Source organism: Sarcophilus harrisii, chromosome 2 (genome assembly GCF_902635505.1).
Source record: "Sarcophilus harrisii chromosome 2, mSarHar1.11, whole genome shotgun sequence".
Lineage (NCBI taxonomy): Eukaryota > Metazoa > Chordata > Mammalia > Dasyuromorphia > Dasyuridae > Sarcophilus > Sarcophilus harrisii.
In genome coordinates, this window is record NC_045427.1 from 2,151,845 (window position 1) to 2,179,636 (window position 27,792).

Sequence of the window (27,792 nt, forward strand, 5' to 3'; positions counted from 1 at the left end):
TTCACAAATCACACCCGTTAGTTTTTTCAGGATGTTGAAAGTTTCACTCAGTGCCATGATGGGCTCCCTAGTCTACCTCAAAGCTTCACAGTGAGTTTATTAGGAGAGCTAAGCACTTTCCTCCTACCTCACCTTGCTTTGGATGTTAATTTTCCATTAATCTTGCAAAATGTAAGTAGGTCATTATGACTAGGTCTAAGTTCTGGGGGATCAGTCCTCGAAAGACTGTAGAGTATTTGGCTTTTAGGGTAGAGAAGAATTTGATAGGAAAAGAGGGAGGTGGGAGGAGCACAGCACAGCAAAGAGTCTGAGCAAGGCAATCAATCAGTAAACATTGATTAAGCTCCTACTGTGTGTAAGACATTGTGCTAAGTGCCAACACCATGCCTTTAAGGAGCTTACAATATATTATAGAAGACAACATGCAGATCAATATATACAAAGTGAGATATATACCATAAATAAGAAATGACAGAGGGGAGACACTAGAATTAAAAGGGCTGAGAAAGACTTCCAATAGAAGGTGGGATTTTGCTCAGGGAGGTCACTGGTCAGAGAACAACGTTCCAGGTATGGGGATGTGGCAGATGGTTAATAATAACTGAATAAACACAATCTGAACCATGATTTATTAGCAAAATAGGCATAATAAACAGTCGATGGACTCCAATCAATCCTAAAACTGAATCCAGAGAACGATTTTTATGTGTAAAAACCATTAACAGGATACAAACCAGGACACAAAATTAGGTAATCTGGTTTCTAACTGGAGGAAAGATATGGGGCTTTCCACAGCGAGTATGGGGTTGAGGAAGGGAAGATGGTGTGATCCGAACTGCACTTTAGGAAGGCCACTCTAGTGGCTGAATCGAGTATGGATCTGAGGCAGATTGACCAGCAGCTCTGCAATTTCCAGGTAGGGCCAGGGCTAAACCCCTGCACCTGTGTCAGAGGAGAGAAAGGGTGACAAAGGAAGACTCGACAAGCCTCATCAGCAGCTTGGAGATGGGGTAGGAAATGGTAAAGAATCCAGGATCACCAGGTGGGGAGCCTGAGCCACGGGGAGGAAAGTGTTCCTTCGACTGTAATGGGAATTAAGGGGAGTGAAGGGGTAAGGAGGAAAGAGAATGAGCTGTTTTGGACACGGAGCGTTGTAGATGCAGGACATTCACTGAGGTCCTGAAGGGCAGTTGGAGATGGCAGATGAGGGAACCAGGAATTGGGAAAGGAAAGGAAAGGAAACGAATCATCAAGATGGCCACTGAAGCCATGAGGCCGATGAGCTCCCCCTGAGAAGTAGGATAGGAGGAGAAGTCAGAGAGCCCAGGCCAGAACCCTAAGGGACCCGTGGGGCTGGAGAGCGGATCTGGAGGAGGAGCCAGCAGAGGAGACAAGCAGAATGAGACAGAAGCCTTTATAACATGGACTTGCCACAGATTTGTATTATTTATAAATCTGTCTACTATCAGCATAAGTAAGGTTTGTTGGGTTTTTTATTTTAAAGGACAGTAACAAAACATATTTTTAAAAGATAGAAGTGAAAGAAAAATAGCACAAGCCTCAGTGCCACTAGAGGTCAGTAAACATCACAGAAACTCTCAATGTATCTTAAAAGTGATCATGACCCTAACCTGGGCCTTCTAGTTTTCACAGATACAGGAAGGTGAGTCCAGCGATCCACATGGAAGGGTGTATCCGCAAACCCTTGGCCATGACCACCCCCCCCCACAGGGTTCACTTAGGTAGAACCGGGCAAAACTTGGGGCACAGTGGGCCCAGCCTTGGGAACTTTCTGCCGATGGACAAAGCCCAGTTTGCTTCAATGGCTTGGTTCTTCCCAGCACTCCTAAGCACTGGGGTAAGGAGTCACTATTTTACAAAGACCCTCCCCAACATGGCACACAGGTGCTTAGCAAGGTACATCTTCAGTACAATGCAACAGATTTCACTGTAAAGAAAGCAGCTAAAAAAAAGTCAGACTCAAACTGGATGCAATTTAAATGCTTTAATATAGATACCTTTTAGATGCTACAGTAAGAAACCCAAAAGTTACAATGATTTTTTTTCAGTGAATTTACCGTTTTTCACCAAAGAATTTCAGCGTCACTGAAGTTGTTAAACAAAAACACATGATATGCATTACCATATTGAACAATACTGAGCCTTCAAAACCAAGTGCCAATAATCCTGGCGATGTTGCAAATGGAACTTCACATTTTCAAACCTCTCACATATAAACTTAGAAATTATCAAGTTCTTCGATTGCTGAATCTACCTCAAAAATGGGGAGAAAACCCTGCAGCAAGAGAAATCAAGATCCAGGACTGACAAAATCTCTGGGCCAAACACAGCTTTTCTCTCGCTGTTAGAATTGTAAAACAGTATCTTTAAATCGGTCTGTGTCCAATGAACAAAACGAATGTTTGCCAAGCTATCTTAACTTACCAAATTTGTACTGCCAAAATTCTGGCTTGCTTTCTGCAGCTAACTTTCATACCTCATGCAAATTACATGAAACCTGATTACAGAAAAAAAAATACCTTGAAAATTTATTAGAGACATTTCCAAAGAGAGAGAGAGCAAAACTGGTCACGTAACTTACAAAAGGAGAAGACTTTTTCTATTTTTAAAACTTCACTACATACCAAAATATCTGAACACATTAAGGCAAATTCAAACTAGGAAATAATCTGTGGCAAGGAGGAGGAGAACCCAGGTCTAGAATAGTGGAGAAATCGGGCTGGATTTAGCTGACAGGTGGTGCAGTTGCTGTTCAAAAGCAAGGGGTGGGTGAGATCAGCTCCACATACAACATACACTGGAGAGATTTTTTTCATCTGTAAATATTTTGCGCAAAACCACCACACTGCCATTCTCAGGGGGCTTCCTGCTAGCAGACTAAGGGAAAATCAGAAGGGGCTCCCAAGACGTCAGAGCCAAGTCCCAATTTTGTGCTGTTACTACACCACTGGAGGTTTGCTTGGCAAAGATACTGAAGTGCTTAGTCATTTCCTTCACTGGCTCATTTTACAGGTGAGGGACTGAGGCAGAGTAAAATGACTTGCCAGGGTCACACAGCTAGTGGGTGTCCAAGGCTAGAATTTAGGTAATCTCCTGACTCAAAGCCAGGTACTCTATCCAAGTGTCACCCAGATGCCCTAAAGTCCCAATACCAAAAAAAAGTATTTTTTAAAAGTCAAGTGACTTCTTAAGAATACTCTTTGGGGATTTTTTTTCCTTGATGTATCAGAACCATGCAAAGCAGCCAAAAACTGTTAAAAATAAATAATTATCCAATTTTAATAAGGCAAATCCAATGAAAAAAACGAAGCAAACCTCATGGCTGTTATGTGCTTTCTGCTTCTTTGAAGCTGCTCTCCTTGTACCCCACTTAAATCTGAACCTATAACTGTCTTCCAGCAATTGTTACTGCAACAAAACTTGCTAGATTTAAAGCTGACATGGACTTACAGAAGAAAAAATTTTTTCAATCTATCATTAGGTTTACAGAAGCCTCAAACTACTTTAAATTTTGGTCTAAAACGAGAAAAAAGTCAATTCTCTAATACTAATGAAAAGGACTTAACAATATAGATACCCTTTTCAAATTGTGTCTATTTTCTCTCACCGGCAAATATCATAAAATATCTCCCCGTGAAAGATGCAAGACAAATTAAAAGGGCGACAGAAACTGGGACTGTGATCAAGCTTAGGTTAAAAAAAAAAGCCAAGGATGTGAATACTTCATGAAAATAGCAATCTTTTCATTTCAACGTTAATTTAAGAGTTTAACCAAAATAATTTAAGCCACATTTTGTAGTAAACACAAAACACACACATACACACACGCACGCACCTCCCAGATGCATGGGAAAACAAAACATGCTCATGAAATGAGGTTCCTCTTCAGCTGTACATCCCCTAACTGAAGAAAATCGTTGGAATCTTCAATAGCTAAGGAAAGAAACCACAGGATTATTGGATATTTTTATAAAAGATACCAAAGGCTATGTTCTAAATGTGAGCAGCTCTGCAAGGCTAAGAGAGAACAATCTCATCAGAGCCATGTGAACTTTTAAAGGACAGTCTTCAGCACTCTTCATTTCTGGATGTTATTTTCCAACTTATTAAACCGTGAGGAAACATCACCTCATACAGAGCATATTTGGGGACACTGAGCCTGGCTCGCGCCACACGAGGCTCTCCTCAGAAAGCTTTTCCTAGCTAATAAAGAAGGCCGTGGCTACATGAATTTTCTACCTGGTTTAGACACCCAGGGGGCTTTGCTTTCTCCTCCAACTGTAGCCTTTTCATGTATCTACTGCATTTTCCTTCTTTCCCCTTCTCTCTATCCCAAAACACCTTTCCCTCATAGAGAACTTCTTCACCTTTTCCCGTTTCCCCAGAGTCTTCCACCTCCACCTACCTTCAAACTGCTGAGCTCTCCAGCATCCTTAAAAAACCCTCCCTGTCCCTCCCATCTCTCCAGCCTGTGTCTCATGGAGCAGATGGTCTCCCCCCCTCTTTTCTATAGCATCTGAACATCCTTCTCTCCACCATCTCTGTCACGAACCCAGGTGAGGAGGAGGATTGGTGGCACCTTTGACAGAATCTTGGGGACCCCCCAAGGAGGGACACTCGACTGAGACCGAGCCGGACGGGGAGAACAAGGAGACAATGGAGTCGTGACACCCACATGAGGGAGGAAGGGAAGAACATGCAGGAGAAAATGTCTGCTGAGCTCCAAGCGCTCACCAAGCTTTCATCCCGGATGTCCCCAGACACTGCAAACTCAACACCATCCTCTCCAAACTCCTCAGTTTCTGTCAAAGGCGCCATCAACCCAACTTGAACCTCAATTCCTCCCCCCCCCCATCCCATGGGGCCATCTCTGCCGCCTTCCCCTCCTTTGTTCGCTCCCTTCCTAGTCCAGGTGTTCATCCATCCCCTCTCCCTACACCCAAGTGGCTCCTGACGGGTCTCCTTGACTCCAATCTCTCTCTGCTCTAGTGCATCCTGCTTCTCACTGGGCAGCCACAATTGTCTCCTCAAGGGCACTTCTGCCTCTAGGATACAACAGGAGCCCCTGGGATTGGCTGCCTGTGCCCTGGGCTCCGGCCTGGGTTTCCTGCCTCACTGTCCATCCCCGCCCCTCACCCAGAAACCGGATCACGCCTTCCTCTCTGGCCCCCAGGCCTGGTGCACCTTCCCCTTCTTTCCTCTGCCTCAGAGCACTTCACACGCGTCCTCACTTCCCCAGGGCAGAATGTCTCATGAGTGTCTGGCCCGCAAGGGGCCCTTCCCTCACACTTCTTCAGAACCACACCCAATGACTCCCATCAATGAACCCCGCTGTACCCGATGCCCACAGTACTTGGGATGCCAACCCACAGACTCGATTCCTGCCAATTTCTACAACAGACACCCGAGTTTAAAGCGCGATTCCCTTCTCCTAAGCCCTCACAAAACCAAGACTCAGATGTTCTCAAACCAAGCCTCTTCCCCACCCTTCCCCTCCCGCCCACAATACATGTGTAAACATGGATGTTTAAAACAGGATGAGGGAGCCTCCTCCCAAAAGCCTCCCTACACCTGCTGTCCCAGAGTCTGGCTTTCTCTCCCAGAAAAAAGGTCCCAAAAGCCCTCCCCATTCCCTCATCCTGTCTCGTGATCCTCATTCCTCCATATCCTCCAAAAGGGGAGAAACCCAAGACCCGAGGCCTTCCTCACATCTCTCATGCACGTCACCGGGCCGTTTCCCTCTCACTGAATAACCAGATCCCCTGTTTTCAAAAGTCACCTCAGACCGCCAGCTGGGAGTCACTTCAAGGCCTGGGAAGCCCCAGAAGGCATGTCTCCGCCTCTCACCGAATCCCTACTTCTCCCGTGCCACCCTGGCCAGCTTCTGGCTCGCCTCTGCAACCCCCTGTAGTAGCAGGGCGTTCGGCCCGCGGGAAGCACACGCTGCCGGGTCTTCCTTCATATATCCCTTAGTCCTTTCAGGAACTCTAAGTTTACTTCTACTACATGGGAGAGATTCCTCCCCCTTCACTGAGGAACTTTCAAAAATAGAAATTCTGAAACGCTCAAGACTTGAGTGTTCTCGATGGGTTCTGCTGATGACGACTACGGAAAACACAGCAGAACCACAGGCTCTCGGGTCACCCCCTACTCTAACACTGCCTTAGAGGCCTCCAGATTAAAAGCTCCCATTGGGCTCACCTGAGATCATTCTCCCTCCTCTTCCCCATCACTACAGGGCCACCATCCCAGCAAAACTGGCCCCATCCTGGCTGAGCTGCAGCCCCGGCTGCGTCCATCCTTCCTCCCCCTCCCCCTCCTGGAGCCCCTGGCTCTCCTCGGAGCTCGGCCCAGAGGCCACCTCCTCCGGGAAGCTCTCCCTGACCCCTTGCCTATCAGCAGCAATGCTCCCACTGTCTTCACTGAAGAGCCCCTTCTGTCTACTCCCCCGACTCCCTTGCCAGAAAGCCCAAGCTGTGCGCTGCCTCTGCTTCTTCCCTGCCCAGAACAGCCTGTTTGTGGCAACTGGACAGACTGAGGGGAAAGGGAAGAGGAGAGTGGGGGAGTGAATGGATGTCCGCCACGTCAGGGATACACAGCAAAAAGTCACCAAAGAAGTTCCCACTCTAAAAAGGGGGACGATTCCTGGGCTCTGAGAGGGCAGGGGCAAAGCTAAAGCTCCTTTAATGTCTTTCTCCTGGAAAAAAAAATCCACTTCTGGGATTGAGCCACTGGACAGGGCCAAGGGCTCTGGAGAGCAGGGAGGCCCAGGGCTGGAATCTGGGCATCCACCTTCAGGGCCCAAACCACTAATCCTCGCGCCTCCTCCCACAATCCCCTTCCTCTGCACAGGCCAAGCGAGGCAAACTCCTTGAGAAGAGGGAGCCCATCATGTCCCACGGCTCAGCACCCCACATCCTCATGGGCAAAGCTGCGCCTGACCCTGCTCCCTGAGCCTGAACTGCCTTCCTCTCCTCAGGCTACACAGCCCGCATCCTCCTGTGACTAACTCAACGCACCCTGAACACTCGGGAGCCTCCCGCGTCTCCCTGTCCCTAAGAGGGGCCTCCAATCTCCCCCCTCCCCGGATCAAAGGCCTCCCCAGAGCCGCTTCATCTTACTTCTCTCTTGCAGCTTTGCGGTTCTTTTTACCAAGCTCGCACATGTGTGGGTCCGTCCAGTTTCCAGAGCATGAGAGCAACGGCTTTCCCCAAATCAGATTATCTGCCCCCAACTGAACACGATGCTCTGCTCCTCATCGGACTCGGGATTTCCTGAGCCTAATTTCTAAGTGAAAACCTCCACTTCTGAAGTGAGGGGAGAAGAACAGGAAACTGGGAAACCCAACGTCAATCCAATCCCCTTCAGATACTTACCGTCGCCACACACTGTGGAGCGGTGGGCGCATCCCTCGGGACTCCCAGGATTAAGTTCCTTTTGAACAGTAGCTGGCAAACTGATCCCCGAATTGGTTTCCTTTTGAACAGTTGCTGGCAAACTGATGCTGAAATGATCTGAGTTCTTGCCTCCCTCCTCTGAAAAACAAGAACAAAACAGCTCTGGGCTTGCTAAGGTTAACGGCCCTTGATCTAACTGGGTTAAACACATCCCACACCCTTTTTACGAAACTTGTTTGAGCCAAACATGCTTCAGTCAAGGGGTGCTTGTTACTCAAACTCTAACGTGGCAGCGTGGGGGGAAAGAGCCAGAGATTCACCAATTGTATTCCCACTCACTAAAAACAAGTTCAACTGTTTTTCATATGGTTTCACAAAAGATGAATTCATTCTTTAAAACTGATTATATATACTTAGAAATACGTGTTTTAAATAACACATTAACTCTTTCTTTAAACAGAGAAATCAATGTAAAATCATTCATAAATATACAGCAGTATTTCCATAAACAAGTCACTCTGTTTTCATTTCAAAGCTGGTTAAGTTCAAATGAAATTTTGAAAACTTGTGGCTAGAATTGTTGCTCAGATGGCTCCTAAATCAATCTTCGCAGCTGGGATCTCACTCCCATCTCCAAGAGACTACTGGACGTTTGCTTTTTGAGGTCTGCCCATGGTAACAAATAATGACACTCCTACAACTCTTTGCCCTTCAGAGGTTTTCCTCATGAAAATCATAAAGATGAGCAGTAGGATGTTAACTAAAGGCTAGGGCCAGTGACACCCCCAGAGCTCAACCACATGCTACCGGGTCTCCCTTCTCTTCTCTCCCATGTCTGACAGAGCTGTCAGCTACATTCAGGTCCTGTTCAACTCTCCCTGAACGACTCTGTCTCCCCCTCCCCACCACTGCATCCCGAAGCCCAGGTTCCTGCATCCAAGCTCCAAAGGTTCCTTAGTGTCCCTCAGATGAACATGCAAACTTGGTGGGGTAACTCTTGAAGTCCAGCCCCACCTTTTCTGACTGACCTGGCTTTGGTACCCCCACTCCAGCCCACGCCAGGCAGCGCAGCTGGCTGCCAGCCCTGTGTTGCTCACAACATCCCATCTCTTACCTCCCGAGACTGTACATGCTGCTCCACATGCCAGAATGACCTCCCTCCTCAGCTTAGCTCCCGACACCCCTATCTCAAGGTTCCATTTGGGCCCCCCAGTTGCTAGAGCTCTCCCAGCCCCAGATCACAGCTCTGCTTGCTATGTGAACAAGGCTCATGGCTTTGACTTGCTGAGAGATGCCTTCCCCATTCACATATCCCCACCGGAACCCTTCCTCAGCCAGAGAAATGCTGGCACCCACCCAGCTCAGACTCCTCTCATTGTCCCCAGGGATGCTCCTCTGGACAGCTCCTCTGTCTTTATATGCACAGCATCTCTTTAGAGGGTCTATTTTCTCTTCATTTCATTTCTCTTCCACTATATACACTACTAACATCCAAAAGCTGGGAATATTCCTCCAAATGACTCCATCTTTTATGTGCATACCTACTGGTTGCTAATTCAAATTAGCTCTTCCCAAATTTCTCTTCCCAAGGGGACCCACAAATTTGTCTTTCATTTTTCAAACAATTAAGTTAATTTTTTCTCTAGATTGAAAATGTGGGTTGGGGTGTGTGTGTGTGTGTGTGTGTGTGTGTGTGTTTAGCGTAGGGAGCATTTCATCTCCCAATGAAGGCATCTTCTCTGCAATATATAATCTTTTAGGGAAAAAAAGCTTAATTTTTTTATTTTAATGGCATGTTATTTTTCCAATTACAAATAAAGACAGTTTTCAACATTCATTTTTTAAGGTCTTGAGTTCCAAATTTTTTCTCTGTCCTTCCACCCCGCCCAAGACAGCAAACATAAGTTTTACATGTACAATTTTTAACATATTTCCATGAGTCATATTTCGCCTTTCGTTTCTACACAGGGAATTCTCTCTCCTGACTAGTGTTCCTGGGCCTGGTTCTGCTCACTTCACCCTGCATCAGTTCATACAAATCTTCCCAGATTTCTCTGAAACCATCCCCTTTATCATTTTCGTGACATAATTATATTCCTTTACATTTATATATCATAACCAGTAAAGTTAGCTAAATATTTGATTAATAACAGAGGGACATCTCCTCAGATTTCAATTCTTTGCTATCTAAAAAAAGTGTTAAAAATATTCCTGGTATATCCTTAGCACTTGTTTTGCATAGGACTAATCCCTTCCTTAATCTAGCTTCTCTTTAATGAGCCACCTTCTCCTTCCCCCACCCCCACTTTATTTCCCATTTCCCTGTTAAGTGAAATGTTTTTCTGTACCCAAATCACCCACAGCCTTCCTTCCTCCTCTGACCAGTTCAGATGAGAGGAACGTCCAAGTCAGTCACTCACTGGTCCTATTCCTTCCTCCTGCCTCCTGGTTTGTCTAGCTGACTGTCTAGCAGACAGACTGACGGTATTAAAAAAAAAAAAAAAAGCCCCCTGTGGAATATGGACTGTAGCAGAGACTGGAGGCAAAGAAACTGGAGAGAAATGCACTAAAAGGGAAAAGTGATGTGGGGTTGGACCAAGGCTGTGCCTTTGTGAGGAACAAGAAAGGGGACTATCTAGGAAGTGACAAGGAAGAAAAAGTAAGACTGATCAGAGAGAACAGACATGGGGCCGCTAAGGGAAAGTAAAGAAGGTAATCATAGGCTCATAAACAAGATCATGAACCTGTGGTACTGGAAGAAAGCAGGCGCCCTGACAGTCTGAAAGCAGGCTGGCTGGAGGCAAAGATGTGGTCTGTTTTGGTCAGGCAGCACGTGGGAGAGCTCAGGCTCATTCAACTGGGCAAAAAGCCATTTCTTTCCAAAGGAGCTTCAAACACCTAATGACCATACCAGGGAATAGCCCCTGACTCTGCTCTGGATTTGCACCCACTCGGTCTGGAAAGTGCTTTGGAATCCTGTGGAAAAAAGAGACTAGATCGTCAGTCCTTTTCGAGCTGGCGATCAAAGTATTGTCATACCTATGGGGAGGTAGGTGTGTCTGTCTCTCTCTCTCTCTCTCTCTCTGTGTGTGTGTGTGTGTGTGTGTGTGTGTGTCTCTCTCTCTCTCTCTCTCTCTCTCTCTCTGTCTCTCTCGCTCTCTCACTCTCGCTCTCTCGCTCTGTAAGGACCAGACTCCCCATCTGCAAAATGTGGGGGCCAGACTTAGTGCAAATGCTGTTTTCCTGGTTCTGTTTCAGGTGTCTTTCCATCTCTAGTAGTCTACGACACTTAGATTCTAACTTGGGAACTAGCAGTGATTGTACAAAAAATTAAAGTTACGAACTAAGTCATACTTAGTCCAATTTAGTGTCAGTTAAAACCAGTGGCCAAAATATAAAGTTTGCCGACTAACAAAGTGACAAACACATTTAATCTCCATTCAAAAAAAAAAAGGGGGGGGGAGGGGCATTTGTGAATGAGCTACTTTATCAGGAGAATGAAAGCTCAGTGCTTTGTAAATCTTAAGGCCCTTTACAAATGTGAATTCTCATATGCCCATGATGCCGTGGAGAAAAAAATATTTCCCAAAGATTTAAATAATATTTCAATTTCCCTGAGTTCCTTATCCAGCTTTATAAACTAAGTGACATATATTATGCTTTAAAGTTTACAAAGAACTTTACAAATATCTCATCACAGAAAAGCTGAGAGGTGGGGGCTATCATTATTCCTATTTTACAGATGAGGAAACTGAGGCAGGCAGAAGGAAAGTAACTTTCTTAGGATCACTGTTAGCATCACTTAGCATCTGAAACAAGATGTAAAATCAGGTCTTCCTAATTCAAGGTCTAGGACTCTATCCATATTTTAGCAATTGGCACTTTCTATATTTGATTTATCAAGTCATGACTAAAAGAAAAGCAATGATTCAAACATTACCCACTCTGAAGAGCTAGAATTTAAATGATTTCTAAAAACAAAAAGATAAGTTGGATAAACTGAATCAATCATTCAGGATAACCAGTCACAGATCCTTTATAGATCCCTTTCTCATTTACTTCACTTCACAGGATAGTTAAGAAAACTCAGCTGGGGAGGGTCGGCCTGTGATTTTATCCTTCTGAGCAAGTTTTAGACAACAACCAGAGCAAGCACCTTCTCTCCAGCCTGCAACAGCGAGCTAAAGCATCAAGCTGCCCTATAAACTGCCCAAACATGTGGCCCCAGGCCATGGAAGAGCTCAAAAGGGATTTTGAAAATCAAGTAATAAGCAGAGTCAAAATTTGGAAGAGAAATGAGAGTGATTCAAAAGGAAGTACAATAAGCAAATGAGGACATGAATGCCTTAAAAAGCAAAATTGGCCAAATTGGAAAAGAGGTACAAAAGCTCATTGGGGAAAATCATTCTTTAAAAGTTGGAATTGAGCAAATGGAAGCTAAGAATTTTATGAGAAATCAAGAAACAATAAAATAAAACCAAAAAGATGAAAAAATAGAAAACAACGTGAAGCATTTCACTGGAAAAATCAATAACCTGAAAAATAAATCTGGGAAAGAAAATTTTAAAATGATGAAAACCATGATCAAAAAAAGAGCCAGACATTATCTTTCAAGAAATTATCAAGGAAAACTGTTCCAATATTTTAGAGTTAGAGGGTAAAACAAAAATGGAAAGAATCTACCAATCACCTCCTAAAAGATTCCAAGATAAAAACTCCCAGGAATATTATAACAAAATTCCAGAACTCCTAGATCAAGGAGAAAATATTACAAGCATCTGGAAAGAAATAATTCAAGTATAGTGGAGCCACAGTCAGGGTAACACAAGATTTAGCAGCTTCTACAATAAAAGACTGGAGGGTTTGGAATATTATATTCTGAAGAGCAATGGAGTAAAAGGATTACAATCAAGAATTACCTTCCCAGCAAAACTGAATATGATTCTAGGAAAACTAGGAAAGATGGACATTCACTGAAATGGAGGATTTTCCAACATTTGTGATGAAAAAACCAGAGCTAAATAGAAAATAATTTTCAAATACAGGACTCAGGAGAAGTATAAAGAGGTAATCAGTAAAGAGAAATCATAAGGGACTTAAGACTTATCTGGGGACCCTGATCTCCCCTATGAACTCTTAAGATTGCACATTCCCACTCCGACTATATATCTGGGTTTGAGGAAACCTTCCACACTCTGACCTTGGGAACAAGGGGAAAAGTAAAACAAAACAAGGTCCGGGAGCACAGAAACAAGACCCAGAAGTGTTGCTGAGAGCTCAGCTATTTCAAACTGGACTCCAGCAGACATCTCAAATCCAACATGCCCCAAACTGGGCCTGTGCTCTCTCCCCTGCGCCTTCCCCTCAGAGGGCGGTCCCCTCCTTCCCATCCTTTTGTCTCTTCTGCTACTGACCCCAGCGGGGTGAAGGCCCTGGACTCAACACCTGGACTACTCCAAGAGCCCCAAGGGTCTTCCCACTCGGCCAGCAAGGTGACCTCCCCAGAGGCACAACACACAGGGCGCCGAGCCCGAGGAAGACCCGAGTTCTAATTCAGCCTCAGACACCTACTTCTTGTATAACTAGGTATATGCTTGTCTGTCTCGATTTCCTTGCTCATCTGTAAAATGGGATAATTGCACTGACCTCCCCGAGTTGTTGCAAAGATTAAATGCAAATATTAGCAAACACTGAGATTAGTGCCTGACACATAGTAAGTGCTGAATAAATGCTTTCCTTCTAAAAACAGATCTGACTATATCACTCTCCTATTCGATCAACTCTGCTAGTTCTCCATCACCTCCTGGATCAAATATAAAATCTCTCTGGCATTCAGAGCTCCACCTAACCTGCCCCGCCCCCAGCCCTCTCTTCCCAGTCTTTTTAGACTTCATACTCTCCCTACCCCCTCCATCCTCCCTCTCATACACACACACACACACACACTCTCCTCCCAGTGACATCTCTAAGACTCTACTCCAGCTGGCTGCTCCCACAAGGGTCAGGTAAAACCCCACCTCCTATGAGAAGCCATTCCAGATTCCCCTTAACGCTAGTGTCTGTTCTGATGCGAATCTTATCCTCTATATAGAATATCTGTACACTGCTTGTACGTGCCGTCTTCCCCCACTGAACGGTGAGTTTCTTTTATATCTCCAGCACTTAGCCCGTGTGCCTGGCACACAGTAGGCATTTATTAAATGCTTATTGACTAACAACAGCAAAATTCTTCTGGTTAACCCCAAATGTTTTGTCCTATCTCACTTTTTTTTTTTGGGAAAGGCAGACCCAAAGCCTCTTTTTCTCCTCCCTTTCCATAACGAGTAGGCGGTGAAAGGTAGCATGATGAGCCCATGGGTGCCACATGAGCTTCTCTCTTCAAAGTTATACTTGGAAGCACATTCATCAGAGCAGACAGACATCCTGGATCTGCTCTTTGGGATCAGGAACATATAGCAAGGAAAAAGTTTTTTGGTTTGGATTTTAAAGATACTAAAAAACAGGGGAAAATATGATTTCCCAATACAGCTATCCACATTTCTCTAGGGCTTTTTACCCCATTCTTCTTTCCCCCCCCCCCATTCTCTTTCAACTCCTGCGATTATACAGGAGAAAGAGACAAAAAAAGTAAGCAGCAATTCTAGTGGTTCCCTGTAATAACAAGTTTAGAATCCACTTCCTTTTGAAATGAAGATATTAAATATAGATATGACATGTTTATGACTCCTTTGATATTCTGTATGAAAATGGAAAGTATCAATTATTTAATTCAATTTAATTTAATTATTTAAAGAGTTTTATAGCAAATCTCTGGGGAAAAGTAAAGACTCATTTTATAATACAAATTGAACATTCCCCAATGTGTTCATTTAGTAAACTCAGATTTTTTTCATATGTTGAGTTTGTTATACAAGCCAGGCCTGTCTATGATCTCTATCCATACTGTGTATATGGGAACTTTTTAATTTTAAATCCCAAGTTAAATTTCAAACATGATGCACTAGAGGGTAATTAAGTAAAAATAATGTTACTTACTGTTTGATTTTTCTTCTAATACCATTTCTTCATTGATGTTCAACGTTTTTATTCTGGTACAAAGGTTATATGTTTTCCATGCTCCTTCTTCTGGTAGGTTTTCAGGAATATCTTCAATGCAACTAGATTCGTTCCTCCAGTGATCATGTTGTTCCCAAAATGTGTTTCTTTCACATGTCTCGAACTTTATAGTACTTTTAGATTTGTGTTTTCCATTACCGATTTTCTTCCTCAGGGTCAAGTTTCTAGAATGAAAACAAGTACTAGGTGTAGCCTTCCCAAAAATATTTTTGTAGACATCTTTCCAAGGAACAAATTTCCACTGTTGTGGGCCCTCTTTCCCTGTGCATGTCAAAAGTACGTTTTCATTTGGAAAAACCTTCTTATCTAATAATGGATAAAAGTGTCTTCCCTGCAATTTATACTCAATTTTAGTAGACTGGATGCTATTCACCGCCACCAAATGAGCCACCTCTTTAGAGAAGACGGCATGTCCGGCTACCACTAGCAAGTCTGCTAGGCTATTTTTCCCATGTATGACCTCAACTTCTAGTTTCATGCCAGGGCTATACTTCCGAGGCTGAAAGAACAAGCCCGGCTTGGACAGTAAGTCTTTAAAAAAAGCTTTTGCAGCCTCCTCCCAGTGGTCCCCATTAGCAGGGAGGATGCCATGTAAGGCACAGTGGTAAGTCAGCCGCGGCAAACACAAAAGCTCATCGGGAAGGATTCGGAGGTTAGCAGACTCTGAGCGGGGAATGCTTACGGAAAAGCCATAGTCCATCAACAGAAGCCGCACTGACTGAGTGGAGACTTCAGAAACTTCTGCCCTCTTCCACTGGTCTTCCCACCCACATCTGAACAAACAGCTGGACCCTGGAATGACCAGCTGAGGAGGCAAGGTAGGTAGGCGATCAGGCAGCGCCAAAAGCAGTCTACACAGTGAAGACATGGTATCAAAGAAGTCCTCCAGCTGCATACAGAAGTCCGAGGGGTCAGAAACAGCCGTGGCAAAGCCTCTGTACTGTCGGTCAGTCTGGAGAAGAGCCCACTTAACAGAGTTCACTCTGAAGGATAGCACGGGGCTCTTCGACTCCACGCTGAGAACGATTTCTGAACGATTCTGCTTTCTTTCCTCACTCTGACTGACTCTAAAGTTCAGGTATTCCAACAGCAACAGGCCGTCCACCAAGATCTCGACTTCCCAAGCAGCATCCAGATAGCGGAGGAAGAGGATTTTGGTCTCCAGGTGGGAGAACAGGTGTGCCGTGGACTCAAATGACATCTTTCTGGCATTTTCGATCCAAATCCACTTGCAAGGCACTGCTTGTTGGGGAATGCTTCGAATCTCGTGGCTGAGCTCCTTCGTCCCCAACAAGGGCACCACTTCGTAGCGGCCACAGTCCAGCAAATAAACGAGCATCTTCTCTTCTCCCAAACACTTCTCCACCTTGGCACGGCACCACGTGGCCGTGAATCTAGATTTTGTCAGGCACTCTAAGCCTTCTTCTATATTTTCTACAGGCAAGAAAGGGTTTTCCTTGGCTTCTTTAAGTATCAAGGAAAGCAAGCTGGAGGATACCTGTGCATTTTTACTTAGTTTCACCGAGAAGTTTCCACATTTTGAAATATGAAGTATTTCAGCCTTCTCAAGCTGTCCAGGCTTTAACTCAGACTTGGGGATTTTAGTTGGTTGGTGGCAGGATGCTCTAGATCGTTTATTTTCATTTGACCCTTTCTTTTCTTTATTATCAATACCAAGAGTCACTTTTTTAGAGACAGTTTCAGGTACTTTTGATACTTTCTCTCGCTTCTTTGAACACGCTATCCACTTCATCATCTCGTTAACAACACATTTTTCATCACAGATAATATTTACTTCCCACTTTTGCTCATGCTTCTTCAGAAATTCACAAGAAATTAATTTGTTTTTTACTTTTTCAGCAAAGTAACCTACTGTTTTGCTGTCCCATAATTCATCGGGCTCATTATATCTTACTCCACTAAGAAAAGCATGAAGGCCAAGCTGAGGAACAGTCAAAAATTTCCTATCAAGCTCATGGATTTGGGACAAAGTGACAATTTCTGTGTTACCATAGTCAATAAATTCCACTTCAAAAGAATTCCTTGATACAATTTTCTTAATTACTGCTCGATATAAGGCATTATCAACAGCATACTTTGCGACCACGAGATCCCCCACTGTAAGTGCAGTCAATTCACTCTCTCTATCTAGATCTGCCATCCCTTCATTTAGTTCTTTTGCAAGTGTAAAGATTAAGTCTTCACTCTCCGCAAGCTGAATGTGGAAACTTGCTGGACTCCATATATTTGATATGTAGCCATTAACTCTGGCATTCAGATGAACAGGAGGAGGAGGAAGGTCAGAGATTTGTGGTCTAGCCACACTCTCTGCTTTTGCTATAGCTATACACGGTCTAGCTATACAAGTTTCTGACGCAGCACATCCTGGTTTTCCTTCATTAATTAAGTCAAACTGGGAAGCAGATTCAGGAATAGTTTTTTCACTTGTATTTTTTAGTCTCATCTTTAAAGGCTGGTTCACCTTGCTTTTTAAAACAGGCTCAATCAGAGAAGAGTCTGGCGATCTTAAAAGTTTAATGTGTACGTCTTTAGAATTCACAATGTGATCCACTTTGTTTTCAAGAAACTTGGGATGATTAGTTTTCATTATGGTAGAATGACAGTGATATACTTTGTCTTTTGATGATCCTTTACTCAGCATTTTATTTTCGTATTTCTTATGAAACTTTTCCATATATCTTCCTTGGTCATATTTTTTCCCAGACACTTGAAGCAAGGTTTTAATTTTCTGATTTATCTGCTGATTTCCATCATATAGTTCTAAGCCAAGTTGGGCATCTGAATCCCTCGACACTACCACTGCTTTCAGTGATTTTCCTAAAAAGTTTTCTTCAAACCAGATATTGGTTTCTGTTGGAATATCTACTTCTCGAAGATCTGAGAGATAGCACTTTATTGCCTGCATAGGTGTAAAAAGCAACTCTGAAGAATGATCTAAAATAGGGATCAATTTATTTCCTTCTACTATTTGTTTATTTCCAAAGTCCACAAAATATACCAATAAATAGGATGATAAATCCACAGGAGATGCTATTGCTCTGTAATAGAGACCATCTTCAAAGTATCTAGACAAGCATAATCTTGTTTTGCCATCAAATTTTGGATAATTTGAGAAGTTATTGATCTCTTCGATCTTTGCCGCTATAACCTCCAGACTTCGATTATTTCTCCTCAGTTGACAATAAAATTTTTTGGGGCTTCGGATATGGGATATATAAACTTCTTCTTCACTTCCGATTTTTAAGTTAAAAGAAGAATAGCAGAAACTGTAAAGGCTCACTGATGCTGGCAAGGACTTTAAAAATGCACTATGCTGTGCACAACCACAATTGACCAGAAATTCCCGGGCACTGATGAAAGGCGTCCGCAGGTCGACTATGTTGCATAAGCAATTTGGCTGTATTAAAACTAAAGCATAGATGATACAAGTCAATAGGCCATCATATGAAGAAATGAAGTTTCCAAAGTCTATGCAAGACTTGGTTGTCCAACTGAATGATTCAGAATTAACGGGTTCGATTAAGTTGTTAAGACTACATCTAAATGCCTGACCCTCTAAAACAAGGAAGTCCGGGTTAATAGCACAAAGATCTTTAAATAAAATTCTTTCCTGGTTACCATAGTCAACAAATATGACATTCACTTCCCTGGGGGACACTTGAGTCAGAACAGCTGCTCGGTACCACCTTCCATCTTTCGCATACCTGGCAACACAAGCGATCTGCCCTGGCTGATAAGGGTCATTATGGGTCCCATAATATTTCTGCATCTGTTCCATGAGCAGCATAAGCTCTGGTAACTTACTCTGCAGCTGGCAAGAAAAGTCTCCAGGGCAAGAGAAATATGAACACTTAACATCGATAACGGTTCCGGGCTTGAACACGTATTCTTTGTATGGATGAAGAGGCTCACTTGTCCCGGATACGTGCCCTAGATTTCTGGGAAAAGGAGTCTCCGATCCTGCAAAGGCAGCAGTTGAGAATTCTGACTTGCTCACAGAACTGTGGCCAGCTATGGTTAAAAGAGGCTGCTTGGCTTGTGCAACTGCAATGTTGAGCTCAGGTTTTAAATTTGGTCCTAAAAAGTCTGTTCCAAGTTTTGGAAGACATTCTGGTTTTACTTCCCAATATTCTGCATAACCAGCTTGCACCATAAGACCAACAACATTAACTTTCCCAGAGGCTTCGACACACTGTACATTAACGATATATTTGTCATTTTTCTTGGCTACAACTTTAAGCAGGAGTGCTTTGTCAAATACCGTCTTTTTAAAAAAATCCGTTGCTTTCTTCACCCATATATCTTCTGTAGGACACGCATGAGCCAGGGAACAGCACATCGCTAGCGCTGGTAATTCACAAAATTCTTGCAGCAAAATTTTTACATCATAAAATGGTACAGATTCAGTATTTCCAAAATCCAAAAAATAAACATTAATCTTATAACCATTAACTTCAGTGATGACAGCTCTATAAAAATGCATGTCCTTGTTATACCGAGCACAACAAAATAATCCAGGCTCTGGTTTTCTAAGAATCATTTCTTCCTTCTCACAAGAATCATATAATTCTCCTATCTTCTTCATTAAGTCTTGGAATCTGTTCTGATGATCATTAGTGCGTACCCAGAAATTCGATGGGTTCAGAACATACTCCACAAAAGCCACATAGGCAAAATTTACTTTCATTTCTACTGTCTTCCAGCATATGGCCACCTTCGATAAAGGATCTTTTTCTGGTGTAGAGCTTAACGGGGTCGAATCACCGGCAAAGCTCTCCACTTCAGGACTGTTTCCAAGAGAGGCTTTTTTGTCTCCCAAAGGCTGAGCGGTTTCTCCCTCCATCAGCAGGCTGTGTGTCAGAGGGCGTCTGACTACCTGTAGCAGATTCTTGGGGCTGATCACAGATTCTTGACTGTGGAAGGTCACGTAATATAAGCGCTCCTCGGGATCAAACTGATCGATATGTGCAAACACCATCTGCCCTAACAAAGCCTGTTTAAACAATTTAAGCTGAGAATTCCTTATGTCTTTATTTGGATTACTGAAATGAGACAGAGAACATGGAAAAGAAAATAATGGCACTAAACTGAACTCTTGCTTAAGTTTCTTCACATAGCTGGAGGGCACGGCTTCACTGTTGCCAAAGTCCATGAACCAAATTTTCACATGGTCATGGGGCAGGAGCTGCTGGAGAATCCCTCGATACCACTGTCTATTTCTCCTTTTGGCGACACATAGCAGTCCAAAATTATCGCTTGAAGGATTTCTCTCTCTGCTGATTGCTTCATAGTGCAAAGACATCGCTGTGATCAAGTTTTCCAGCTCCAGCAACTGTTTTGTTAAGTGACAATAAAACCTACTGGGACTGACGGCAGAAGCGATTTTCACACTCTCCATACAGTTAATTGACAGGGACGGCTGCAAGTTATCTAGGACATGTTGATAACTGGGTGAAATCTCGTTGTTGCTGAATGAAGAACCGAGTCTTTTACATTGCTGCTGCAGCACATCTGGCATTTGGGAACAAGAGGGATTTGGGGGAAATTCTTTTAACATTTCTACAATAAGACGAAACGAATCTCCGTCCACAAGCCTTCCCAACTGTAGTTCAAGAAGCTCAGAGATGATTCTTGGCACTTCCAGAAGAACCATTTGATGAGGCAGAATGGCCTGCACGTGTCCCTTTACTTGAAGTCCTACTAATGACATGAAATAATTTAAAGCCTTGGGAGACCACTTCTCCCCAAGAGGTAGTATGTTGGCAAAAACACCAACTGCTATCCTTGGAGGGAGTTCAAATAAGTTGTCACAGGCAGAAGCCACATGGGTAGCACTGACTCTCAATTCTTTCCCACAATCTATAAGAAATACTTTGTAGAACTGGTTTTTATTTTCCAAGACTTGTCCTCTATGCCATTCTCCAGATTCTTTTTCTTCCACCAAACAAAATTCACCAACGCCAACATTATTGCAGGCTTTGGGGATGTGCTGTATTTCACTCTGCAATATGTGATAGTCAAATTCACATTCAATATCATATTTGCCCTGAAACTTCACCAAAATTTCCTTGGAAAGACATTCTATGTGAGAAATCTTCAAATCCATGTCTAAGGATGGTGGGAATGCAGGCTTAGAATTCATCGTCTGAAAAGCAAGAATTAAAGAAGGAATTAGTTTCTGAAGAAACCAACTTAATGAGGATTCTGAGAAGATAGCAAAAAAAAAAGGCAAGAAGTTATCTGGCTCTTCTAAATTCTCCCACAAATATATAATAATGCTTCAAAGTGAACTTTGAGCTACAGAAATAATTAAAACCACTTGGTAGGACTTTAGGAAAAGCCTTATCTTATCAAAGTGTTGTTTTGACTGGATTGAAGTACAGATATTGCTGAATCAACAAACAATCGGGGCAGCTGTGTGGCAAAGCAACCTATGGAGGGGTCAGACAGCAGGTCAGTGGAAGACTACAAAGCCTTTCACTGGCTCTGGACACTGGGCCCAGGTAGGATGACCCGACATGGTCCTGGGCTATGGCTGTTGGCAAGGAAGGAAAAAGCAAGCACTCGTGGGTGAATGTGATCACAAAGTGTGAGAACCTTGTTGGCTATGGGCACTCTCGAGAGTGAAGTCCCAGGTTTGGGTTCCAGGACAGAGTAAGCTGAAGCCCAGCAGAGGTAAGAGCACAAAAGAGTATCTGAAATCAGACCTCTGGACTGAGCTCAGAAAACAACACCACAAAGAAAGCTGAGATATTATTCCCCACACCCTGGGACTGGAGCCTAAATTAACAGACTAGAAACAAGCCACTTAAAAAATAATAAACTAGGCAAAAGAGATACCTCTTTTATATAGCTCACCTCTATAGTGATAAAAAAAAAAGATCTGGGTCCAATTCAGAAGAAGATATTAAAGTTAAAACAGCTATTTCAATCCCAAAGAAAAAAGCAAAATGGTCACAAGTCCAGAAAGAATTTTTGGAAGAGCTTAAAAATCAAAGAAAAGCATAGGAATAAATGGAGTTTTCCTTAAAATATTAAGTACTATCTACCTAAAACCATCAGCAAGTATTATACATTAACGGGAATAAGCTAAAAGCCTTAAGATCAGGGGCGAAATACGATGCCCATCATCATTACCATTATGCAACATTTTACTAGACATGTTAGCTTTAGCAATAAGAGAAGAAAAAGAAATTGAAGGAATCAGACTATACAATGAGGAAACAAAACTATCACTCTATACAAAATATCCTAGAGGATCAATTAAAAAGTACTTGGAACAATTAATGTTAGCAAAGTAACAGAATATAAAATAAACCCACACACATCATCAACATTTCTATTTATTACCAACAAAGCCCTGCGGCAAGAGATAGAGAAATTTCATTGAAAATAATAGTAGACAATACAAAATATTTGAGAATCTACCTGCCAAGACAAAGCCAGGAACTATACAAACACAAATACAAAATACTTCAAACAAAATAAAGTTAGAGCTAAACAAATGGAAAATTATCAATCGCCCATAAGTAGACCAAACAATTATAAAAATTGACAATTCTAAATTAATTAACCTACCTCTTCAATTCCATACCAATGAAACAGCCAAAAAAAATTATTTTATAGAACATAATGTCAATAATATCAAAGGAATAAATTTTTTAAATGCAAAGTAAGGTGGCCTAGTCATACCAGACCTAAAATTATATTATAAAATAGTGGTCATCAAAACCATTTGATACTAGCTAAGAGAGAGTAGTGGATCAATGGAAAAGATTAGGTACACAAGACACAATTGCTATAGCAATCTAGTGCTTGATAAACCTATAGACTCCAAATTCTGGGATAAGAACTCACTATCTGAGTTCAAAAGTTGCTGGGAAAATTGGAAAATAATGGCAGAAAATAGGCACTGACCTACACCTAACACCCTATTATCAAGATAAAGTTGAAATGGATTCATAATTGAGACATAAAGGACTACACCATAAGTTAATTAAAAGAACAAATGACATTTTACCTGTCAGATATTTGAGAAGAGAGGAATCTGTGACCAAACAAGAAACAAAGAACATTATGAAATGCAAAATGGATAATTTTGATTTCATTAAATTAAAAAGGTTTTGTATAAACAAAACCAGCCCAACCAAGAATAGAGGGGAATCAGAAAGCTGGGAAATAATTTTTACAGCCAGTGTTTCTGATAAAGGCCTCATTTCTAAAATATATAGAAAAGTAAGTCACATTTATAATACAAGTCATCCCCCAACTGATAAATGGTCAAATGATATGAACATTTCAGGTGAAGAAATTAAAGCCATATATATTCATATTTAAAAATGCTCTAAATCACTATTGATTAGAGAAATGCAAATTTAAATAACTGTTAGGTGCTACCCTTATCCCTATCAGACTAAGGTGACAGGAAAAGAAAATGATAAATGTTAGAGGGAATATAGGAAAACTGGGGCATCAATGCAATGTTATTGGTGGAGTTCTGAAACGATATAACTATTGTGGGAAGCATATGGGAAACAAAAGAACCTTAACCATAGAAAGCTACTATGGTGACAGGGAAGCCTAAAACATTAACTCAGATGAGAATAAACTGCCCATATTAGAAATCTCAAAGAGTTATAAGAATTAGTCTCAAGCCCAAAGAGGTTTCTTGGAAGTGCTCATAAAAGATTTCAAAAGGCAAATAAGAGAGGTAGAAGAAAAAATTGAGAAAAGAAATGATAAGTATACAAAAGAGAGTCAACAGCTTAGAAAAGGAAAAAAAACTGAATGAAAACAACTTCTTAAAAAATACAATAGGTCAAATGCAAAAAAAAAAAAAATCCACTGGAAAAAAACAGCACTTTGAAAAGTAGAATTAATTATATGGAAAAAGGGATGCAAAAGCTAACTGAAGAAAATCATTCATTAAAAACTAGAATGGGGCAAATGGAAGCTAATGACTATGAGACATCAAGAATCAGTCAAACAAATTAAAAAGAATGAAAAATGGAAGAAAATGTGAAGTACCTCACTGGAAAAACAGCCAACTTGGAAAACAGATCCAACAGAGACAATTTAAAAATTGCTGGTCTACCTAAAGACCAAGATGAAAAATAAAAACAAAAACAAAAGCCTTGATATCATTCTTCAAGACATCAAAGAAAACTGCCCTGATATACTAGAACCAGATAGGGAACCAGTCAATGAAAGAATCCATCAATCACCTCCAGAAAGAAATCCCACAAGGAGACTCCCAGAAACATTGTTGCAAAATTCCAGAACTATTATCTCAAGGAAAAACTACTGCAAGCAGCCAGACATAAATAAATCAAATATTAAGGAGCAACAGTCAAGAATACCCAAGATCTGGTAGTGTTTACAATAAAGGATCAGAAGGCCTGGAAAACCATATTCCAGAAGGCAAAGAACCTGTGGTTACAACCAAGAATTAACTACTGAGCAAGACTGAGCATCTTTCAGGGGAGAAGATGGATCTTCAATGAATTGAGACTTTCGATCAATTCTGTTGATCAGAAAATCTGATCTTCAAACACAGGACTCATGAGAAACATAGAAAGGGAAACTGGGAAAAATATATACATATTAAAGATTAAACTGTTTATATGCCGATGTGAGAAAATGGTATCTGCAACTCTTGAGAATTTTATTTGTTATTAGGGCAGTTAGACATGAATAAAAAGTATGGTTGTGAATGGACTCTGATGTGATGATATCAAAGAAAAAGATATTTAAGAGGTGGAAAAAAATTGTACTGGGAAAAGAGGAAAGGGGAGATATAGTGGGAAAAATATTACATGAAAAGGCACAAAATACCTATTACAACTAAGGGGGGGAAGGGAGAGGAATGAGCACTGTCTAGAGCTTAATCTTATCAGTTTGGGCTCAAAGAGACAATTACTTAATCACTCAGTTGGGTATGGAAATTTATCTCACTATAAAAAATAGGAAAAAGGGGAAAGAAAAGATACGTGGTTGGATAGAAGAAAGGGCAGGGGTAGTAATTCTGATGTCAGATAAAGCAAAAGTAAAAAGAGATATAATTAAGAGAGATAAGGAAGGAAACTACATCTTGTTAAATAAGGAAGGAAACTACATCTTGTTAAAGGGTACCATAAACAATGAAGTATTAACAATGCCGAATGTATGTGCACTAAGTAGTAAAGCATCCAAAACTCTTAGAAAAAAAAATTAAGTCAGTTACAGAAAGAGACAGCAAAACTATACTATCTGGGGACCTTGACCTTCACACTTCTTAGAATTAGACAAATCTAAACTCAAAATCAACAAGAAAGAAATTAGGGAGATTAATAGAATCCTCTAAACCTAGATATGATAGATCTTTGAAGAAAACTGAATAGGGACAGAAAGGAACATAACCTTTTTCTCAGCAGCACATGACACTTACATAAAAAAATGACCATGTATTTAGGGTATTATAAAAACTTCACAATCAAATGAAGAAAGACAAAAAGCGTAAATGTTTCCTTTTCAAACCATGACTCAAGAAAAATTATATTCAATAAAGGGTCAGGGAAATATAGACTAAAAATCAATAGGAAATTAAATAATCTAATTGTAAAGAATGAATGGTTCAAACAACAAATCACAGAAATAATAATTTCATCCAAGAGAATGACAATAATAAAGCAACATACCAAAATTTACAGGATACAGCCAAAGCAGTTGTTAGGGGAAATCTTACATCTCTAGATATTCATTTGCATAAAATAGAGAAAGAAGGGATCAGTGAAATGGGCATGCAATTAAAAAATTCTGAAACTCAAAGGAGAGATTAATAAAATTTAAATTAAGAAAACTATTGAACTAATTAATAAAATTAAGAATTGGTTTTATGAAAAACCCAACAAAATGGATAAATTTTTGGTTAATTTAATTAGAAAAAGTTGGGGGGGGGGGACAAATTCCCAGCATCAAAAATGAAAAGGGTGAAATTACCTCCAATGAAAAAGAAATGAAAGCAAAAATTATGACCTATTTTGCCCAGAGGTATGCCAGCAAGTCTGACAATCTAGACAAAAAGGATTAATATTTACAAAAATATAAATTACACAAATTAACAGAAAAGAAGGTAAATTACTTAGATAGTCCCACTGTAGGAAAAAAAAAAAAGTAAACAAGCCATTAATGAGCTCTCTAAGAAAAAACCTCCAGGGCCAGATGAATTTGTAAATGAATTCTACCAAACATTTAAAGAACAATTAATTCCAAGACCATGTAAACTATTCGGAAAAATAGGTAAAGAAGGAATCCTGACAAATTCCTCCTATGACACAAATATGATACTGATACTTAAACCAGGCAGAACCAAAACAAAGAAAGATCAATCTCTCTAATGAATATCGATACAAAAAATTTAAAGAAAATATTAGCAAAGAGATTACAACAATTTATCAGCAGGATAATACACTATAACCAAGTGGGATTTATACCAGGAATACAGGGCTGGTTCAATATCAGGAAAACTCTTGCCATAATAGACCATAACAATAGCAAAAGCAACAGAAATCATATTATAATCAACAGATAAAGAAAAAGCTTTTGACAAAATACGGCACCCCTTCCTTTTAAAAACACTAGAGAACATAGAAATAAAGGGAGTTTTTCCTCAAAATAATAAGCAGCATCTACCTAAAACCATCAGCAAAGCAATCCATTATTAGTAATGGAGAGAAGCTCGATGCATTCCCAATGAGATCAGGAGTGAAACAAGATGCCCATTATCACCATTATTATTTAGTATTGTACTAGAAATGTTGGCTTTAACAATAAGAAAAGAAAAAGGAATTAGAATAGGCAAGGAGAAGATAAAACTAACTCTGCAGATGATCTGATGCTATACTTAGAAAATCCTAGAAACAAGTAATCACTTTGGTACAGCTGCAGGTTATAAAAAAAACTCACACAAATCATCAGCATTTCTGTTATGTTACAAAGCCCAGCCACAAGATATAGAAAGAGAAATTCCATTTTAAATAACTGTAGACAAAATCAAATATTTGGGTTTCCTGCCAAGAACTATATGAACATAACTACAAAACACTTCACACAAGTAAAGTCAGATCTAAACAACTGCAAAAATATCAATTGCTCACGAAATTTATTGGGCCAAACTAATATAATAAAAAATGACAATTCTACCTAAAATTTGTCTGTCTGTTCACAGTCATAACAGCCAAACTGCCAAAAAAAATTTTTATGAAGCTAGAAAAAATTACAAAATTCATCTGGAAGAACAAAGGGCAAGAATATCAAGGAAACTAATTTTAAAAATACAAAGGATGGTGGCTGAGCAGCACCAAACCTAAGACAGCAAAAAAACCTAACGCAGTAAACTGGTTAAGAAACTGACTAGGAAACAAAGTGGTGGATCAGTGGAATAGGTTAGATACACATGATACAATCATCAAGGAATAGAGTAATCTAATACTTGATAAATCCCCAAAATCCAGTTTCTAAGATAACAAGTCACTGTTTCACAAAAATTGCTGAGAAAACTGGAAAATATGCCAAACTTGATACAGACCTATATTTCACACCCTATACCAAAATAAGGTCAAAATGGGTACATGATTTGGGCATAAGGGGGGATATACCACAAGCAAAGTAGGCGAGCAAGTGATAGCTTATCAAATCTTTGGAGAAGGGAGGAATTTATGACTAATAAAGAACTAGAGAATATTATGAAATGCAAAATGGACAACTTTGATCACATTAAAGTTTTTGCACAAACAAGACTAAAAGGAAAGTACAAAGCTGGGAAAAATTTTTGCAGCCAGTGTTTCTAATAAAGGCCTCATTTCTAAAATATATAAAGAATTGTATCAAATTTATCAGGATACAAGTCATTCCCCAACTGATAAATGGTGAAAAGCTAGGAAGAGACGATGAAATTAGAGTCACTTATAGTCATATGAAAAAATACTGCAAATCAATGCAAATTAAAACAACTCTGAGATACCACTTCACACCTCTCAGACTGGCTAAGAGGACAGGAAAAGATAATGATAAGTGTTGGAGGGGATGTGAGAATACTGGGACACTAATGCACTGTTGGTGGAGCTGTGAAATGATCTAACCATTCTGGAGAGCAATCTGGAACTGTGCCGAAAGGGCTATAAAACCATGCATACCCGTGACCCAGAAATGCCATTACTGGGTCGATACCACAAGAAAATCATAAAAGAGGGAAAAGGAC

General features: G+C 41.0%; 1 protein-coding gene across 1 annotated transcript in view; it reads right to left on the bottom strand.

The window, feature by feature from the left end:
- Positions 1 to 2,008: 2,008 nt before the first annotated feature.
- Positions 2,009 to 27,792, bottom strand: part of TDRD15 (tudor domain containing 15) — a 40,544-nt gene continuing 14,760 nt past the window's right edge. Inside the window, exons 2-4 of the mRNA XM_031949577.1 lie at positions 14,454 to 20,700; positions 7,398 to 7,556; positions 2,009 to 3,954 (exon numbers count right to left, since the gene is read on the bottom strand). Coding sequence (XP_031805437.1) covers positions 3,887 to 3,954; positions 7,398 to 7,556; positions 14,454 to 20,697 — 6,471 coding nt within the window. The 5' untranslated portion in view covers positions 20,698 to 20,700 and the 3' untranslated portion in view covers positions 2,009 to 3,886. The remainder of the gene's footprint in view (positions 3,955 to 7,397; positions 7,557 to 14,453; positions 20,701 to 27,792) is intronic.